The sequence below is a fragment of the Herpailurus yagouaroundi genome, unplaced genomic scaffold (genome assembly GCF_014898765.1).
Source record: "Herpailurus yagouaroundi ecotype Mexico unplaced genomic scaffold, PumYag 163, whole genome shotgun sequence".
Classification (NCBI taxonomy): domain Eukaryota; kingdom Metazoa; phylum Chordata; class Mammalia; order Carnivora; family Felidae; genus Herpailurus; species Herpailurus yagouaroundi.
The window spans coordinates 34258165-34279030 of NW_024412404.1; the positions used below are offsets into that span (position 1 = coordinate 34258165).

General features: G+C 39.2%; 1 protein-coding gene and 1 long non-coding RNA gene across 3 annotated transcripts in view; one reads left to right on the top strand and one right to left on the bottom strand.

The window, feature by feature from the left end:
* PDE6C (phosphodiesterase 6C) overlaps positions 1-16948 on the top strand; it is a 45045-nt gene extending 28097 nt beyond the window's left edge. Inside the window, exons 15-22 of one of the 2 annotated variants that reach the window (XM_040485890.1) lie at positions 1541-1628; positions 9418-9518; positions 11238-11360; positions 11493-11556; positions 13637-13711; positions 13827-13910; positions 14281-14437; positions 16605-16948. In XM_040485890.1, the coding sequence (XP_040341824.1) occupies positions 1541-1628; positions 9418-9518; positions 11238-11360; positions 11493-11556; positions 13637-13711; positions 13827-13910; positions 14281-14437; positions 16605-16666 (754 nt within the window). In that variant the 3' untranslated portion in view covers positions 16667-16948. The remainder of the gene's footprint in view (positions 1-1540; positions 1629-9417; positions 9519-11237; positions 11361-11492; positions 11557-13636; positions 13712-13826; positions 13911-14280; positions 14438-16604) is intronic. The other variant, XM_040485891.1, reaches the window with a different exon arrangement.
* On the bottom strand, positions 9316-11382 carry LOC121037013 (uncharacterized). Its single transcript, XR_005793571.1, has 2 exons — positions 11031-11382; positions 9316-10663 (listed from the first exon to the last, which is right to left on the bottom strand). It is a non-coding gene; the product is annotated as an uncharacterized LOC121037013 (long non-coding RNA).
* Positions 16949-20866: the final 3918 nt, after the last annotated feature.

Genomic DNA, 20866 nt, shown 5'->3' on the forward strand with positions numbered 1-20866 from the left:
GAGATCTCTTTATGTAAAGGTACATTTTCTCCTTTGTATTAAGTAATCTGTGAGGTGTTATTTTGAGACTGGGTGTATCTCTAACTCCCAGAAACCTTTTTTGACTGATATTTTTAAAACTAAAGGAATTAGGGGCGCCTGGGTGGCGCAGTCGGTTAAGCGTCCAACTTCAGCCAGGTCACGATCTCGCGGTCTGTGAGTTCGAGCCCCGCGTCAGGCTCTGGGCTGATGGCTCAGAGCCTGGAGCCTGTTTCCGATTCTGTGTCTCCCTCTCTCTCTGCCCCTCCCCCATTCCTGCTCTGTCTCTCTCTGTCTCAAAAATAAATAAACATTAAAAAATAAATAAATAAATAAAAATAAAGGAATTAAAGATACTACTCTTTTCTGACTGGATTCAAGCTTTGATTTTTTTTTTTTTAATCTCCAGTGCTGACACAGAGTATGTATGCAAGTATGTGCTAAAATTGTGATCAATTATAATATTGCTCAGGCATAGTCTGATTGTTCCCTAACTGGAGCATTTGGTTTACCAGACTTGTTCGTGACCTGTTACTGTCTCCTCTACTCCCTAAAGTTCTGTTCTTGCTGAAATAAGATGAAACTTCTCTACTAAGGCTCCCACCCGTATTTCTGATTTCTTCCTCCCTTCAAATTATTTATTCGCCCTGTATTTCTATAGCAAAGTCTTCACATTATCTATGTAGGCCTTTGACCTTAGCCTCTCCCCATCACTTCCTCTTTCTACCTTTTTATCTTCAGGTGCTTCCCATTCCTTAAACAGGAAGACTTGAAGAAAGACAAGGCACCAAAGACTGAGGTCCCCACTTATATAAAGCTGTGACCTAATCATTAACAAGTGGGAACTTCAAGGGGCACAGTCAGTTGAGCATCAGACTTTGGCTGGGGTCACGATCTCATGGTTCGTGAGTTCGAGCCCTGCATTGGACCCACTGCAGTCTGTGAGGAGCCAGCTTGGGATCCTCTGTCCCCCTCTCTCGGCCCCTCCCCAGCTCTCCCTCTTTCTCTCTCTCTGTCTCAAAAACAAAACAAAACAAAAAACAAATGGGAACTTTAACTTAAACTCTGTGTCCCTGTCTTTGAGGAGGAAAGAAATGACTGCTTTACAATCATTTTTATTTTGGTTCCTGGAAATTCTTAATAAACATTTTCCATGCAAATGGTCGATGGGGCTTCAACAGACTTGTTACATGTTCTGGAAGTCATAGGCCACTACCATAAGCTCCAGGGAACCTAAAGATTTTAAACTGAAAGATGCAGTGGATGAACCAAACTTCCTAATTTAAATAATTCAGTCATTTTATGCATTCAACAAATTACGTTTTTTAAAGAATTTGTTAAGAGTGTATTCTCGTGTTCTAAGCCTAAAAAATCTATTCCAATATGTTACTTTCGACCATTTCACAGCCATTAGAGGACAGGGAGAAAGGAGAAATGGAAAACATCCTCAGAGGGTAAAGACTCTATTCTCTATGGGCATATGTGTAGTCTTTAAAATTATGGTATATCCTCTTCCTCCTAGATCCACATCTCCATTAGCAAAGCTTCATGGATCTTCCATTCTGGAGAGGCACCACCTGGAGTACAGTAAGACTCTACTGCAGGATGAGGTACGTGAGGCTTTCCCAGGGGCAGCCAGAAGCTCTGGATCAAAGCACCAACCCACGGAAGATGCTTAGAAAGAGGATGGCCTTGAGTCGTGGCAGTTGGCAGTCTGTACTCTCTTTGAGGTCAATTGCTAGAAATAGCTATTTTGCAACAGTTTTTGAGCAACCAAGTTAGAAGGAGCTGAGATAGAAACGAGGCATAGAAAGTCGCAAAATCTCAGCGGGTCTGTGGAGAGAGAAGCAAAAGCTTACGGTGGACGTGAGAGGGCTCTGTGCACCCTAACGTGTATATCCATGGAAAGGGGAAACGAGGCTAGGTAGCCAGTGATTTTCTTATTCATGGGGCACGCACTGTGAGGAATTGTCCGTATCTTTGAGGAAGGCAAGCTTTGGTAGTGGAGGCAAGCATGAAATCAGGATACAAGACAGGGACAGACAACTGGCATCAGAGAGACAGGGAGAGGCCACATTCAGGAGTGGGCGTGGCATAGGAGAGCAGAGGGGCGGGGTCACCGACAGCTTTGGGCTGGAAGTGGCTTGGGCGTGGTCTTGAATTCACTTGGATTTGCACACGTCAGGTACTACGAACATTCCAAAGGTAGCAATCATTCTTCCTTTTAACACTTTTACTTAAGGGGTATATAGGCTTGTGGAAAAGTTGTGGATATAATCTAGTGAGACTTAAAAAAAAAAAATCTCTTGAGAAAGTTCCAAACCAAAACTAATTAAATGAGGCTTTATTAGATGGAGGGGAACAATTTTGTCACAGCAGAGACCTTGTTTAGAATCACACATGCTCAGGAGAAATAAGCCCTCTGGGAGTGGAGCTTTTCTGTTTCTGTGATAATATTTTATTAAAGTCTCAGGGAAGGAACATACAGAAATATGTCTAAATTCAGAGATAACACTACATTTCCCCAAGTAATGAGAAGCCAAGTGGGGAAACTTGTAAGGCAGAGAGATCAGGCCAAAAGTCGGAAAAAGAAAAAAATGTACTTGACTGTATTTTGTTTGTTTTTAAAGTTTATTTATTTATTTTTGAGAGAGAGAGAGAGCGCGTGAGAGCGAGGGAGGGGCAGAGAGAGAGAGAGAGAGAGAGAGAGAGAATCCCAAGCAGGCTCTGAGCTGACAGGGCAGAGCCCGACATGGGGCTGGATCTCACAAACTGTGAGATCATGACTTGAGCTGAAATCAAGAGTTGGACACTTAACCGACTGCACCACCCAGGCGCCCCAATACTTGAGTGTTGTTATCACCTGTGATTGATGCCACGCCCAGAGAGAGGGACCCGGACAAGTGCATCAGAATTCACCAGGCAAGTGTACTCAGGCTGTTAAAAACAGACCCTGGGCTTCATTTCACACTTACTGATGGGGTTCTCAGGGATTCTGGCCCGGGAATCTGCATTTTAATAAGACTGCTAATAATTCTGGTGGATAGCCAGAGCCTCTCCCTGCAGTAGGGTTTATAACATAAAAATGATGGTAATATCTGTTCTATGAAAATTAAAAGGAGTGGAATTGAAAGTAATTTGGGAAGATAAGAGTAAATTGCTATTATTTAATTTTTTATGAGTCTTTTTCTTACTGGTTGGGACAATCTTACATTTTTGAGTAAGAATTTTCTCCACTTTCCATAATCAGTGGTGTCACTGATTATGTGACATCGTAAACAGGTACTGTCAAATATAATTTATTATTTAATTTTACATTTACCTACTAAAGCAAAATATATTTAAAAACTTCAGCCAAGGAGCGCCTGGGGGCTCAGTCTGTTAAGTGTCCGACTCTTGATCTCAGCTCAGGTCTTGACCTCAGTGTCGTGAGTTCAAACAAATGTTTGGGTGGTACTCGTACTCATATGTTTTTCCTTTCTGGGATTTAAGGGTTTATAATGGACTTGTGGCTTTCCATCCTAATTTTTTAAATGTTATTTACTCTGGAGTCTGAACTGGTTTTGATGGCTGTATAAAGGCTTATTATTCTTTCTCAAAAGGCATACTGCATCTCGGTAATCCATACCACCTTGGCAAGGACTTGTCTACCATGCTATCCAACCTACTAATTGCAGACTTAGAAGGCCTGTAAATAGAGTCACCAGGCAATGCAATCACAGAGATTTTTATGAGCAGGCAAATGGAACGCTAAAAAAAAAAAAAAAAAAAAAAAAAATTTTTTTAGCCATCAAATGTTCTTTTTACACTTTGGGAAACAATGTTGCTCTTTTATTTACTTTTTTTGTATAAAGAAAATATTTGCATTAAAAGCATTTAAATAAGGGAAATCCTCATGATTTAGATAACAATTTTGGTATTTTGTGTTGTATATTATGAAGCTTTGCCTTAAAATGTCATTATATCCCAGTAGATTGGGATTCACCGTTCTGAGGGTTAAGAACCACCAGCATTCCAAAGCAGACAGCAGTCAACCCTTTCACCTGAGGGAATAGATGGAAAGCTCGCTAGTCAGATTAGAAAGAGCATACATCTTAATGCTACAATGTATTGTAGAAATGACAACACAAATGGCTCAGCATAAATAACAGACCCCTGTTATTATTCCAAACACTTGACAGAGTTTGTGATAATCCTCTTTATGCTTTTTCATACCAACCCCATCTTATAAAAGGAGTGAAGAAGCAATGAAATATCCAGTGTATGGTCACAGTGAGTCATGAACACATTAGCAGTCTCCTCCACGGGTGTCACAGGTACCACACTGAAGACTAGAATAGCCTATATGTTCTCCTGCCTCACCTCACCAGGAAGCTCTAATCAGGATGAATTGGAGTCATTCCTACCTATTTGGATGTACTACTGGGAATTTATATGTTTACTGCTGTTGTAATAGTAGGAGAGAACATAGACTCTCTGTGAGCTAGTGAAACCAGCTGAGCAAGTGGGGGCCCCACCAGAATGAGTTGGGACATGGTCCCTTCTCTTGTGGTGGTGCACCTGTCCCTACCTCAGGTTTTCAGCACAATCCTCAGGAAAACAAATAGAATGTTATACGTTTCTATGTTTTCAAAATTAATAATACTGGTTGTAAAAATTACACTTGCTCGCTATTAAATCTCAATGACAGGGAAAAATTTAAAAATAAATATAAAAAATTCATTTCAAATTCTATAACTCAAAAATAGCTATTTCATTAACACCTAATGAACTGTAATCAGCCACCCTGTGAAGGTTTGCAGGCAGGATGGAGAGAAACAATTTTAGAAAGATGGGATCATAGTATTCAAGCTTTTTTTTAAAGTCAGAGTTATGGTTTTTATTTTAAAAAAAATTTTAATGTTTATATTTGAGAGAGAGACAGGGAGACAGAGAATGAGCAAGGGAGGGACAGAGAGAGAGAGAGAGAAACAGAACTCAAAGCAGGCTCCAGCCTCTGAGCTGTCAGCACAGAGCCTGATGCAGGACTCGAACTCACAAACTGTGAGATCATGACCCGAGCCGAAGTTGGACTCTTAACTGACTGAACCACCCAGGTGCCCCAGAGAGTTATTTTTTTTAAATGTTTCTTTATTTTAGAGTCAGAGAGAGAGAGAGAGAGAGAGAGCAGGGGAGGGGCAGAGAAAGAGGGAGACCCAGAACCTGAAGCAGCTCCAGGCTCTGAGTTGTCAGCACAGAGCCCGACTTGGGGGTCCAATGGTGAGATCATGACCTGAACCGAAGTCAGGCACTCAACTGACTGAGCCACGCAGGCACCCCCAGAGTTATGTTTTTAAAATCAGCTTTATTGAAGTATGATACATGTACAATAAACTGCATCCTTTCAGTGTGTACAATTACATGAGTTTATACAATTTTATATACTTAGGACACCACTACCACAATCAAGACATAAAATATTCCTATGACCCCAAACCACTCCTCATGCCCATTTGCAGTGCAGGCCTCTCTCTGCTCCCAGCCCTAGGCAACCATTGAAATGCTTTTAGTCACTATAGTTTAGATTTTGTAGATTTTATATAGACACAATTATACAGGTACTCTTTTGTGCTGTCTTCTTTCATGCAAAGTAATAATTGAGATTAGTATTGTATACACCAGCGATTCAATCCTTTTCATTGTTGAGTAGTTTTCCATTTATTTTTGTGTAATTCTATTTAAATTTAATGGAAGAAACATTTTAGAAATGTGATTGCAGAACTTTAGATACTGTGTCTTTATCACAAGAAATATTAGTGGGTTTTTTTTAAAGATTTTTAAAAAATGTTTATTCATTTTTGAGAGAGAGACAGAGCCTGAGTGGGGGAGGGGAGGAAAGAGAGGAGACCACAGAATCTGAAGCAGGCTCCTGGATCTGAGCTGTCAGCACAGAGCCCAACGCAGGGGTCAAACTCACGAACCATGAGATCATGACCTGAGCCAAAGTCAGATGCTCAACTGAGCCATCCAGGCGCCCCAAGAGATACTAGTTCTTAAAGAACCCTCTAAAATGAACAACAGAGGACTTATGAAAAATTGTGAAAAACCATAGCTCAGCATTTAGATGTTTGATATTTTTAGACTATATGTATTAACTTTATATTGTCTACTAACTCACTGCTATGAAACATGAAACAATTAAAATGCTGCTTCCAACATCTTCACCTCCATTTTATAAGGTACTTATTATCATTAGTATTTTTTACCATTATATATTTATAAATTCATATGTTGCTCAATAATTTCCAGAGTTGTTTATCCTTTAAAAAAATTTTTTTAATGTTTATTTTCTGAGAAAGAGAGAGAGATGTTGTGAGCAGGGGGAGGGGCAAAAAGAGAGGGAGACACAGAATCTGAAGCAGGCTCCAGGCTCTGAGCTGTCAGCACAGAGCCTAAGATGGGGCTCAAACCCATGAACTGTGTGAGATCATGACCTGAGCTGAAGTCAGACACTTAACCGACTAAGCCACCTAGGCACCCCTAACCTTTTTTTTTTTTTTAGTTTTTATTTAAGTTCCAGTTAGTTCACAGTGTTATATGTTTCAGGTTTACAATACAGTGATTCATCACTTCCATACATCACCAAGTGCTCATCACATGTGCACTCCTTAATCCCCATTACATATTTAATCCGTCCCCCAGCCCACATCCCTTCTGTTAACCATCAGTTTGTTCTCTGTAGTTAAGACTCTGTTTCTTGGTTTGTCTCTTTCTCCCTCTCTCTTTCCCCTTTGCTCATGTGTTTTGTTTCTTAAATTCCGCATATGAATGAGATCATATGGTATTTGTCTTTCTCTGACTGACTTATTTCGCTTAGCATAATATTCTCTAGCTCTAACACAATTGTTTATTCGTAATTCTATATTTAAATGGGCCCAATACTTACAATCAATCCTTTTATTATGGTTTCTCCATTCCTGTGTATCTTATTTTCACTCACCTCTTGATGGGATAGACTTTTGTCAAATGGTAGTTTTTCTAAGAGAGGCTAATCTAAGTACATGCTTAAAAAAGAATACCTGTTTGTTACATTTGTTTTTGAAGATCAGTTTGACTGGACATATAGTCTTGTGTCACACTTATTCTCAGAAATTGGAGGACGTTGCTTCACTGTCTTTTGGCATTGAAGTGTTGCCCTGAAGAGGTATATATGGCCAATCTTTTTGCCTTACATGTGACTTGTTTTTTCTGCATAGATTCTCATCTGATACTTAATTCTTCATATTTTAGTAACGTCATCTGATGTCTTGGTGTTGATCATCTTTCCTGCTCTGATCACTGGCTCTGCCTTAGCTTACTTAAAAAAAACAAAAAAAAAAGCATGTGTATATGTGTGTATGTTACTCAATTTGTTCCCAAAAGGTTTTATTGGAGCTTTCGAAAATACATATCAGGTTAAAAAATAAAAAATAAAATAGGGTTACTGGAAAAATAAAACTAAGATGAGGCCATAGTAAAGGCCCAAAATGTGTACAGTGAAAGGGATAAGAGATGGGCCACAAATTTGGTCAAGAGCTTTCTACCAACTAATATAAATCAGAGCACGATTTTTAATATGAATCTGTATCTATAGGTTAAAAAGAAATCACTTAGGGGCCTCTGGGTAGCTCGGTCACTTAAGTGTCCAGGTCTTGATTTTGGCTTAGGTCATGATCTCACGGTTCATGGGATCAAGCCCCCCCACCCCGTGTCAGGCCTGTGCTGACTGTGAGGAGCCTGCTTGGGATTCTCTCTCTCTCCAGCTCTCTCTGCCCCTCCCATGCTCGTGCGCTCGTGCTCTCTCAAAATAAATGAACTTAAAAAAGAAAAAAACCACGTAGAAGCTCTTCTTTTATGATCCTTAGATATGAAAGAAAAAAAGAAAATAAAAAGAGTATAGAATTAAGACAGGTTTTCAGTTTGGAGACTTGTCCATGTTTTTAGATGACTGTCAAAATGAGTGAGGAAAAAAAGACAAGAATGCAATTCGGGTATATGTATGTATTTCATGACTATCAACTTCATGTGGCAAAACTACTATACATCTGTCCTTTGGCCTGTATGCCTAAAGTGATTTATTTGGAATATGAGACCTTTTTCAAATAATACATATTATTACACTGCTATTAACTAGGCTTCCATATTATCAGTGGTTATTCGGTGTAGTTTGTTGCTTAAAATAATGTAATCATCAAAAGGATACATATTGGAATATGAAACCTTTTAAAAACCACTGCCAAGGGGTGCCCTGGGTGACTCAGCTAAGTGTTCGACTTTGGCTCAGGTCATGATCTCACGGTTTGTGGGTTTGAGCCCCACGTGAGGCTCTGGGCTGACAGCTCAGAGCCTGGAGCCTGCTTCGGATTCTGTGTCTCTCTCTCTCTTTCTGCCCCTCCCCCCACTCTTGCTCTGTCTCTCAAAAATAAATAAAAAACATTATATGTATATACACACACACACACATATACATATATACACATATACATATACATATATATATACATACACATATATATATATATACACGCACACACTGCCAAATTTACTCTCATTTTCTATCACACTATTAAGCTGATCCATATGTGAAGAGATTATTACTGGGAAACTCACTTGTTTGTTTGTAAAATATAATTGCAAGAAAACATTTTAAGAACAACTTGAGAGATTTCATTATCTTTTCCCATATATACATGAGTACTAGTATAATTTATAGTTTCTGAAGTCATCCAGCAACTTCTGTGATTACTCAAAAATTATCCGGTGGATAATTCAGCATGTCTAACAACTGGATGTACCACATATTCTTTATTAAATCTCCTCAGATGGGCGCCTGGGTGGCGCAGTCAGTTAAGCGTCCGACTTCAGCCAGGTCACGATCTCACGGTCCGTGAGTTCGAGCCCTGCGTCGGGCTCTGGGCTGATGGCTCAGAGCCTGGAGCCTGTTTCTGATTCTGTGTCTCCCTCTCTCTCTGCCCCTCCCCCGTTCATGCCCTGTCTCTCTCTGTCCCAAAAATAAATAAAAACGTTGAAAAAAAAATTAAAAAAAAAATAAATCTCCTCAGTTAATACAAGCAAAATTTAAGTCTACTGTTATATTTTTAAGTGACCCTGGGAGAAAACACTTTTATTTACTCCCCAAACTTATACACTGCTTATATGAATATTTGCTAATAGTATCTACTTTTATAGTTTAAATTACTTTACTCAAAGTAGAGTGGTAATTTAATCCAAGAGAAAGCTGAAAACAAAAAACATGAGAGAAAGACCTAGTTTTTCATCTCTCTGTGCCAATAATCTTTATTTTGTTAAACATAGTTTGGCTTATTTGTTGAACCAAGACAAATTAACGATTGCACTTTATTGTGAATTTTTATCTTACAGAGTTTAAACATCTTCCAGAACCTAAATAAACGCCAGTTTGAAACAGTTATTCATTTGTTTGAAGTTGCAATAATAGCAACTGACCTGGCTTTATACTTCAAGTAAGTACAGGACGCCCCTACACTATGTGTTTCTGCCTCACATAAATGATCCACTGCATTCAAGTCAAAAGGCATGTATTCACACACACAGTTATTCATTTTCCTTTTGGAACAGCAGTAGAATACCTTCAAGGTACTGATAGTGAGTTTACTAGACATCTGAAAACATCTTTAAAAAAACTAATCCCTGCTGTTGAGTGGTTTGTTATCGAAGAAGTTTGAGGAATGCACGGTGAAGTTGGTGCCAGTAGGGTGACGCAGCAAAGCCTTTGAGGAGCATTTTGGTCTGGTGGCGTCATCATGGTCCAGAGTCCGGTATTTAGAGTTGCAGGCTCAGACATTTGATTCTGCTGGAGACTCGGAGCTAAAAAACCTTGATCATACGGATGCACGTTAACCAAACTCACGTGATTCTGAGTTGTGTACAGCAGAGCACTACAGAAATGACCAAGGAGACCAGATACTCCGAGCTTCTGCCCATTCTGTCAGTGAACTATAGAGTTGCTTGGCAAAATGGATTAGGACAAGGTGAACTAGTTATAATATCCAACTATTTAATGACTTAGATGGGTAGTATCAAATTGTGCCTCTCTGATCCTTCTTAATTAAAAAACTATTTAATAGTTCAAAGATGAAGACAGATACTTGAAAGAACATAATTGATATCCAAATATCCATGACCCAGATTCAACAAATGCTAAGATTTTGCCACACCTGAGGTCTTTTTTTTTTTTAAAAAAAAAAAAAAAATGCAATCGAGGCATCCGAACCCACTCTACCATGAAAAACCCCTCCCTTTCCCCTCACAGTCATCATCATCCTGATGCTGTGTATCTGTCCTTTCCATCCACGTTTTCATATGGTATTGTCACGTGCGTTTTAAAATTTTCCATAAACGGTTTCATCTTGTACATACTTTCCCGCAACTTGCTTTTTCATGCAATATGTTTTAAAGATTTACCTTGGTGGTAAATGAAGATCCAGTTCATTCATTTGAACTGTATATTCAGCTTTATGAACATGCCATAATTAGTTTAGCCGTTCTTCTATTCATGGACATTTAGATCATTTCCTACTTTTCGTTATTGTTGACAATACCACACCGTATGTCCTTGTACACGTGAGAGTTTCTCTGAAGTGCGTACCTAGAAGTGGGATTGCGACAAGATTTGCAAATCTTAAGTTTTATACTGTATTGCAAAACTGCACTCCTGAGTAGTTTAAACTCCCACCAGCGGTGTGCAAGAGTTCCTGTTACCTCTTCTCTGGACTACTTTTGATCTGCACACACTTATTTATCTTGTTAATTTGACAGTGAGATGGCTTCTTATTGATGTTCAAATTTGTATTTTCTTGTTTACCAGTGAAGTTGAGTATCTTTTCATGTATTTTAGGTTCTGATTTTTTTGTTGCTTTTATGCATTACGTCTCATCACAGCCTGTGGCCTTTATGTTTATGTTATGATCTCTTTTGTCACATGTATCTTTTAGTTTTAATGTATTCAAACTTACCAATTTTTTCCCTTTCTGTGGCTGGTGGTTTTCCTGTCTTAAACCCTTTCTGTGCCAACGGTTAGCAGCCATTTAGTCTCTTATTCCCAGACCCTTTAGATCCACTATGTAAACATCTGATGCAAAGTGGGAACTTTAACTCTGAGAAGCACATATTAAAGATACTTTTTAAAATCTCTGGTCTTATATGCTATAATCGTTGCACAGCTGTATCTTTTTTAGGAAGAGAACCATGTTTCAAAAAATTGTTGATGCCTGTGAAAAAATGGAAACCGAGGAAGAGGCCGTCAAATATGTAACCATTGATCCAACCAAAAAAGAGGTTATAATGTGAGTAGTCATAATTTTATTCCTCTTTTGGCAAAAAACAAAAAACAAACACACACACACAAAACAAAACAAAACAAAAAACACCTTATTTTTTATGTCTTTCTATTTTAACAACTTTTGTTTTCTTCTAAGGGCAATGATGATGACTGCATGTGATCTGTCAGCTATAACCAAACCCTGGGAGGTACAAAGTCAGGCGAGTACAGTTACGTTTACTTTTCTGTCACATTCTCAGATGCAGTCTAGGTCCCATGTAAGGGTGAATGTGAAGATTCTGGCAATCTCGGAATTTTATTATAGGTAGCAATTATATGACTATATATTTTGTATACAACTATATTTCATTACCCTGGAACAAACCATCAGTTTATAATTTGAAAAGAAAAAAGAAACTTGAGAAGTTAAGACAAAAATAAAATGTTCCCTGTTGGATTTCTGTTAATGAAGAAAGGCAAATAGCTTTCAAGAGCTCACAGATGTCAATAACACGATAGGTCATTTGGTCTCTGCCCAGAACAAGGCAAAGAGAAGGGACCTTAGAAAGAAATACTTTCTGCAAAGAATTCCTTATCACTGAACAAGCTGCAAGAACTATATAAAATTATTCAGGGAATGTCTGAGTTTTTAGTAGAATCAATCAGCACAGGGCAAAGATGAGTCATCAGTGGTTTCCCCTAGCAGGGGTGGTTTGCTCCCACAACCTCTTCTTCACTGTGCTGTCAATTATCACAAGGCACCATCTGTAATAAGTTCATGTTTAAGGGTGCCCTCCCTGGAAGTTCTTTGCCAACCTTGGGGAGTGGGAGTCAGGAGCCACTAATTTACTACTTATTTCTTATTAACTGGATGAAAGAAGTTTCTTTTTCCCTCAGTGACATCTAGGGAAAACCCTAAGCAGAAGAAAGGCCAGAATTCACTGGGTCCAATTATAAATGTGGGTTGTATTAGTAAAGACAGAATCATTGGAACCATCAAATCCCGAACCATACACTGGTGCTCCTCCATCCTGACGTGCCTGCTCTTTCTCCTTTATTCTTTATCTGCACAGTCACCCCGGCCAGAAACCTGGGGCCTTGCTTGAAGTTCATCTCCCCCATTCCTGCCTGTCACTCTTGCCACAGCCTCAGGTCAGACTTCCACCCTCTTCCATCAGCTCTGTGGTGGCAGGGATCCTCCTGAGTGATCCTTCCTCATCCCGAACCGCCCAGCCTTCCTCTGAGTGGCTGCTGGGATTATTTACAGAGTTCTGCTCAGCCACTCCCATGCTTCAAAGCCTTCTAAATTCCCCCTTGCCAGAGATTTTCAAGCTTTCAGTCCACCCCCCACCCCCACCTCCCACCAATAGTTGTTCAAAGAGCGCTTTATATAAAAGAAAAAACAAAGTTACTTTCGCTTAAATCTCTCTTGGCCCCCACCTGCCCGGGCCACTAGCGCATTCTGGAGGAACCCTACCCCTCCAGGAATAAGCATCACTGGTCTAGAGAATCAAACTTTCTAGCAAAGCTTACATGGCCTGTCACCACCTGTCCTTAACTCACAGTCACCACATTATTTCCTGTCATTCTCTCCCCTTCACTGCCTCACACTCTAAGCTCTGCATGTTCAGTTTTCTCTCAGCAGATTGTCTTCCCCTCCTCTTTACTCCCTTCTTGATCCACAGCACTTCCCCACATAGTTCACAGAACTGTCTCTACTAGACTGTGAGCATCTTAAAGAAGGTGGTCACATCTTATTCTTCCTGGCAAGCTGGGTTCATGTCAATGTAAGGCAGCTAGTGGATAATCATTGAACTTGATAGATACTGGGTTTTTTAAAGATATATAAAATTTCCCTCAAATGTCCTCACACTGTAGTCAAGTAAAGCTGTGTTCTAATCTGTGTGCGCGTGTGTGCGTGGATGTGCACACACATGCTAGATGCTAAGAGAGAAGCAGGACAAAAGGAGGGCATGGGAAGCTTTAGAGCTTGAAGCAAAATGTAATGGAATTAAACATTCTCCCATCTCCCCTTTCTATTGTTGAGAAGTGGTGGCAATAGCAAATAGGAGACAGGTACTCCAAGAATGGGCCTAGAACACTGACGCACGAAGAGGAATTCCCCTTTGCCATTTCAATATAATCTGTAGATGACATCTTTTTAATACCAAAGAGCATATGGTGTGACAACACCTCAGGCATTAATATAAACGCTATCCTGAAATGTCACTCACACTGATAAAATGCAAATTCTCTACTAATAAGTCACTTTCATGAACCGAGTCTTACTCTTACTTGCAGGTGGCACTTCTGGTTGCAAATGAATTTTGGGAACAAGGAGATCTGGAGAGGACTGTGCTGCAGCAACAGCCTATTGTAAAGACTTTGACATAGAAACACACTACTTATTACAAATTATTGATACAAATCAGTCTCTTTTGTTCCCTGAGTCTTAGAAAACTATCCTTAAAGAATGTACTTCTCTTTCTAGCCTATGATGGACAGAAACAAAAAAGACGAACTACCCAAACTTCAAGTTGGATTTATTGATTTTGTTTGTACTTTTGTATACAAGGTAAGTAAACGAATTGAGTAAAATGTATAATCAGCTGGACTAGGGTTTTTCTTTCAAACTGTTACCAAAATTGAGTCTCCCACATGGAAAGCCATTAGTGGTGTCCTTGTTTCTCCAAAGTAGCTTGAGGAATTATCCTAATCTCTCATTCAGGGGTGGAATAAAAACTAAGAGAATTTAGAAGTGAGCACACTGAACAGACCCAGACGTACTTAGAAAACAGCACCTGTCTTTCCTGTTCCCAAGGCCCTGAGTTAGGCTCATCCTAGCAGCTCTGAGCACTGTAATAATTCCTTACAGTTACTTTTCTGCATATGAAAAGTACTGAGAATCAACTATGACTATGTTTCTGACCTGAAATTCTCGCTAGGAGTTCTCACGGTTTCACAAAGAAATCACACCAATGCTGACTGGTCTTCAGAACAACAGAGTAGAATGGAAATCCCTAGCTGACGAATATGATGCAAAGATGAAGGTAATTGAAGAGGAGACAAAAAAGCAGGAAGAAGGAAACATGGCTGCAAAAGGTTAGATGGAATCTGGTTTTTTTTTGTTTTTTTTTTTTTAATGTTTGTTTTGAGAGAGAGAGAGAGAGAGAGACAGAGGGCAAGCAGGGGAGGGGCAGAGAGAGGGAGACACAGAATCCAAAGCAGGCTCCAGGCTCTGAGCTGTCAGCACAGAGCCCGACACGGGACTTGAACCCACAAACTGTGAGATCATGACCTGAGCCGAAGTCGGACTCTCAACCAACTGAGCCACCCAGGCACCCCTAGATGGTATCTGTTTTTGCTCATTGTAAAGTAGCCAGAAGTCAGGCTGAGCTTAATTTCAACTGACAAAACCATAAAAAGTAAATGCAAACAGGAGACTTGCTTTCCCAGTAATTATAATAAATTGATTAGTGCTTTTGAGAGATTTTTCCTCCCCCAAAACAAGATCTTATGAATAATTCCAGGAGGAATTGACTGGTCCAGTTGAAGTAGGGATTGGGGCTAGGCTTCTTTATCCACTCTAGTAGGTGGCTCCTGGGTACATCCACAGAATACTGAGTTTTTAGAAATACAAGAGTCATGGAACCAGTGGGATCAGGGTTAGGTGAGAAAAACAACTTTAGTCCTAACGTTATGCATTAGCTATAAGGCTTTGGGCAATTTGCTTCACCTCTCTGAGCTCAAAATTCTTGTGTATGTAATGAGAAGATTTATCTCCAGCCTCCCTTCCAGACTTAAGGAAGCCCTACATGGAAGTAAAGCTAGACAGCTGAATGGGGTGACTTGAGACTATGCCTCGAATGTTCCCATATTGTGCTGTTTTTCCCAATGAAGTTTCTACTCCTAAAGTCACTCTGTTCGGTTTAACAGTATCTTCAGGAAACCACTGTTAAGATGCTTGGGATCAACTATGAGTTTATCACATGACTCAAATGTCATCTTGAAATTGGAATGCTAACATCATGATTTTGTATTCTGTCTTGACAGCACTCAAAAGATTTTGTAAGAAATTCTGTTTAGCAAAGAAATCATCTGTCTGGAAGAGCCTTGTAAAACAAAAGATACAACATACCTTTTAGATGATTCTACTGTGTTTAGTGGTATTTTTAAAAATTCATAGAGGGAGAAAATATTTTGCTTAAAAGGTTAAGGAGGTCCTTCAACACAATAAAAGTAGGAGTTTATGACTTCTGGATATCCATTCAGCACTGTATTTATTGGGCATCTGCTCTGTATAAGGCCCCGTGTTAGGCAGGGCCTGGGGAAAGTTGGGGTCCTTATCTCACAGAGCTTACCACCTGGTAGGGGAGCTAGACATTAAACCAATAAGTGAACAATTGATTATCTATCTATAACTACCACATGGGAAGTCTTTCCAGAAGAAGGATGCTTAAGCTAAATTCTGAAGACAGCAGGCTTTGGCTAAGCAAAGAAAGGAGGTGGGGTTGGGGAGGAAGTGACAACAGAGGCCTTGAGGTGGAAATAAGCCTGATGCAATTGTAGAACTTAAACGGGTGTAACTGGAGTCTGGGGAACTGGTAAGACAGTTCTGCAGGAAAGTGTGGCCTTAAAGGCCTTGCTTGAGGATTTGTCCTCTACAGGAGCAAGGGGGAATCATTAAAAGGATTTAAATGGGAAAAGAGTAAGATTTGATTTGCACTTCAAAAAGGTAACAGAAGTGGTAAATTTTACTATCCAAGTGAAAAGCAAAGGTATTTCCTAGTACAAGTAAATTTAATCCTTATCTCAATTTTATGATGAACAGGATATCAGGTTAAGTGTCTCCCGACATTTTCTTTTAGTATTCAGTATATTGGATATGGATCTATTATACTTTATTTGCATAAAAATTCCTTTTGAATTTTTTTTCCTGCTACCCTGAGAAGTCTCTGTGACCCAAGAACATAATTTTGTACTCTCAGGCAACATTAGTACCTGGCACAAAGTAACAACTTAGACTCCCAGATTGTGCAGATCAGTGGTTTCCTTGAGAACCAGATGTTAATTGGTTAATCATTTATTAGATTCTCTTTTTCAAAAGGACCAACCCTGAATGTGATTTCAAGTTTTTAAATGATCAAACCACTGGTACTTGTTATAAGCTAAAACTATTAATTAGGCTATTAAGTTGGTCATGAGAGGGTTAGAAGAAAAATACTCTGGGTCCACTGATTCCCAATACTACTGTTTTTCTTTTTGCTAGCCACAGAAGATTCAGGAGGTGGCAGTGATGACAAAAAGTCCAAAACATGTCTAATGTTGTAATATAATCCAACTGGTCTAAATTTCAAATATTGTTTCTACTTCTGAAGAAAAACAGAAAACATGCAAAAGAACTTCTGCGAATTTCATTCAGCAAACCACGAACTAAGAGAGTAAAAGGATCTTCAGATAAACTACCCTTGTGACCACCAAAAGAAAACCTATTGCTAGCATGAAACCCCGAGGGTAAAATAAAGTTCAACAGAAGTGGAAAATACAAGACGAAAACAAGTGCATTTTTGGTGCCAATTTGCTTTAAATTAAAAATATACAATCCTGAAACCAGTCACCAATTCTTTTTTTAAAGGTCCTTATTAATAGTATTCATTTGCTAGGGCTACCGTAACAAAATACCAGACTGAGTGGCTCGAACAGAAATTTCTCACAGTTCTGGAGGCTCCAAGTCCAAAACCAAGGTGTTGGCAGGATTGGTTTCTTGTGAGGCCTCTCCCCACTTGGCTTGTAGATGGTCATCTTCTCCCTGTATCCTCACAAAGTCTTCCATCTTGTGTGTCTGCATCCTAATCTCCTTTTTATAAGGACACAGTCGTATTGGATTAGGGCCCATTCATATGATCTCCATTTACCTTAATTACCTCTTTAAATACCCTGTCTCCAAATAGAATCACATTCTGAGGTACTGGCGGTTTGAATTTCAACATGAATGCGGGGGGGGCGGGCGCCCCCACATAATTCAGCCCATAACATTAATAATTGTAATTCATACCTCAAATTCCTTCCTAAATTAAAAATCTCTCATCAACGTGTCTTAAGGTAAGAGTAAATACAGTATAGAATTTATAATGCCTGTAAATACTATTTAGAAAATAAAAGGACATCAAATGTTATTCTATCTGAAATGCTTATCATCTATTTCCACTTTTTATCCTTGACAATGGAAAGGTGAACATCACACCCACTTTTGGCAAATCTGTAACAGAGACAGTTATAACAGTCTGTGACAATCTTCAACAGAGATTATTTTTAAAAAATGATTACTATAGCTATGTACTAGGCATTCTAAATATTGGTTTCTCAAGAGAAACTAAGGACAATTTAAAAAATTTTAAGATTTAGAATCCTAGGATTGCTACTCTCACACTAAAATGTGAGGTCTGTGAGAGGAAAAGATTTTTGTCTATTTTTGTCTGTTTTGTTCCTAAGTCTATCCTGGCACCTAGAGTAGTGCCTGGTACAAGGTAGGTGCTCAGTAAATATGAATGAATAATATTTTGAATAAATGTCATAACAAACAGGTATAAATGAGGAGTGCCCAAAAGTTAAAAAAATATATTTAGAGGGTAAAAAACTCATTGAATATATACACCCAAATGAGTGTTGTCTATTAAACTCATCACCTTGAGTAGGTAATACACGTATACCTGATTTCCATTACTTACAATAATTTTCAAAGTCCACTTTTATGATTATTTTAGAAACTGCCTAAGAAACTCTTCCTTTATGTAATTTTTGACAACAAAATATCAGCTCAAACAACTTCCCCTCCTTATTCACTAGAAAGCAAACTGAGGAGCAAAGATGTGCCGCCATTGAAGGTCTGCAAAAATAGGAACTTTGCTTAAGAGCTAGTAGAAGAAAGCATAACTTCATATCCCAAACCAGTGGTCCACTGAAAACTGACTGCACTAGAGCCAAATGTGAGACAGGTCTGCTGGAGAATTAATCTTTAATTTTTTTTTTTTTTTTTAACGTTTATTTATTTTTTGGGGACAGAGAGAGCCAGAGCATGAACGGGGGAGGGGCAGAGAGAGAGGGAGACACAGAATCAGAAACAGGGTCCAGGCTCTGAACCATCAGCCCAGAACCCGATGCGGGGCTCGAACTCACGGAGCGCGAGATCGTGACCTGGCTGAAGTCGGACGCTTAACCGACTGCGCCACCCAGGCGCCCCGAGAATTAATCTTTAAACTCATCATCTTGAGGCCTTTTCAAAGACACCTTAAAAATATGACTTCCATTATGTATGAACAGATTAAGTATTGTGATTATATGTAATGATCTGAATTTACAAATGAACCTCATGTCCATAAACCACACTTGCAATACCAAATATGTGGATCTATTTTTAAAAAGTCTTTAGTTTTTCTAGTCATCATTTAATTTTATAGGAATTTTATTTTCTGATGATCGCCAAACTATGAATATATTTTTATCATAAAAATGTTTTAGCTACATATTTCCTAATTTCAGTTTGCTGCTGAACATTTCAACACTTTTTCCTCAGGAATCAAGGTTCCTTTTTATTCACTATAAGTAGTGAGATATTAAAAAAACACAGTTTCTTTAAGAGGGGGTATGAAAACAATATTCAATATTACTAAACCAATACTGATTTACCGTTTTTTGATAGTTTAGAAATGACTGCATAATTATTTTGTAGATAGTTCCTTTGTAGCAATATCCAGCATAATGCCTCACATATAGAAGTCTGACAAATACAATGAATAAGAACTGTTTAATAAAAGGAAAATCTCTGATGATAACCATTTAAAAATAAGGCACTAGGGACACCTGGGCTGCTCAGACTGTTCAGCGTCCAACTTTGGCTCAGGTCATGATCTCATGGTTCGTGGGTTCGAGCCCCATGTTGGGCTCTGTGCTGACAGCTCAGAGCCTGGAGCCTGCTTCAGATTCTGTGCCCCCCCCCCCTCCCACCCTCCCTCACTCAAGCTCTCTCAAAAATGTTAAAAAAAAAAAAAAAGATACTAAACTACTTATTCTGCAATTGAATACCAATCATTCCATGTTTAAATGTCATTTAAAATAGTATATCTTCAAGGCACCTGGGAGGCTCTAATTAAGCATCTGACTCTTGATCTCGCTCAGGTCATGATCTCAAGGTTCATGGGATTGAGCCCCAAGCCCCATGTCAGGCTGTGCTGATTGCGCAGAGCCTGCTTGGGATTCCTGTTCTTCCTCTCTCCCTGTCCCTCCCCGGTTCACGCTCTCTCTAAATAAATAAATAAACTTAAAAAAAAAAAAGGTGTATCTTCAACAAAATAATTGACATGCTATTAGATCACTTTCTACAGGTCCTCTCTCTTCACCAAATCATGCATCTTCTCCTCCATCTTTTGGCTCTTGCTCTATAAAAATGGGTTAAAACCTTTTTTTAAAAATATCAACACATCCATGTGAAAATTTGATGAAAACTATAGACCCTTTTCCCCCCAAAATACACACAATCACAGAAGTTTACACAGATTCTAGGAGTGCTTAGATCTCCTAAAGCACATCCAGTGACTGAGGGGTATGATCCTCAAAGTAAGATTTACATTTTATAATATATCTTGGCATGGAAGTACACCCATATTTGCATGACTATATCTGGGACAAGTTCTAGCACCTACTATTACTCAGCTCAATTATCTTACTGGAGAATTGCTCTGTTGGAGAGTCAACTTTTATTTATTTATTTATTTTTAATTTTTTTTTTTTTAACGTTTATTTTATTTTCGAGACAGAGAGAGACAGAGCATGAATGGGAGAGGGGCAGAGAGAGAGGGAGACACAGAATCGGAAGCAGGCTCCAGGCTCTGAGCCATCTGCCCAGAGCCCGATGCGGGGCTGGAACTCACGGACCGCGAGATCATGACCTGAGCCGAAGTCAGATGCTTAACCGACTGCGCCACCCAGGTGCCCCGAGTCAACTTTTAACCTAATCTACTGGTTTGACTTCTGGGACCTCATTTGCCCCCCTCCCCCAATAGTATTAACTTACTTTATAATAAACTGCTCACACACTGGGAAGTCAACTTTGATTATAACAAACTCCCTTAAGTAGTATAGGGGAGAAGAAAGCAAGAGAAAGGTAAGCAAAAAAAAAGGCAGCTAGAAACAGGTGGTGATGGGAAAGCAGGTGCTTAAAAAGAGGGTGCCAGTGGATGAAAGGAAAGTAAATAAATAGAAGCTGGAGAGACATACTTACTCTATTTTATAATTTTTTGTGAGATACCAATAATTCTAATAATTTAAACTAACTGAGGCAAGGGAAGATAAATATGAATGAGTAAAACAACAAAAACTACAAATTACAGGAACAACAGACTCTCTGTACAGTGTACTAGCTTCACCCTTGAGGAGCTGTGGGCGGAGCGGCTGTATATAAGCAATTGAAAAGACACAGAAGGGAAAGGGAAACATGTCTCCAACGGAACTGAAAAACTTTCAAAGCAGCTGACA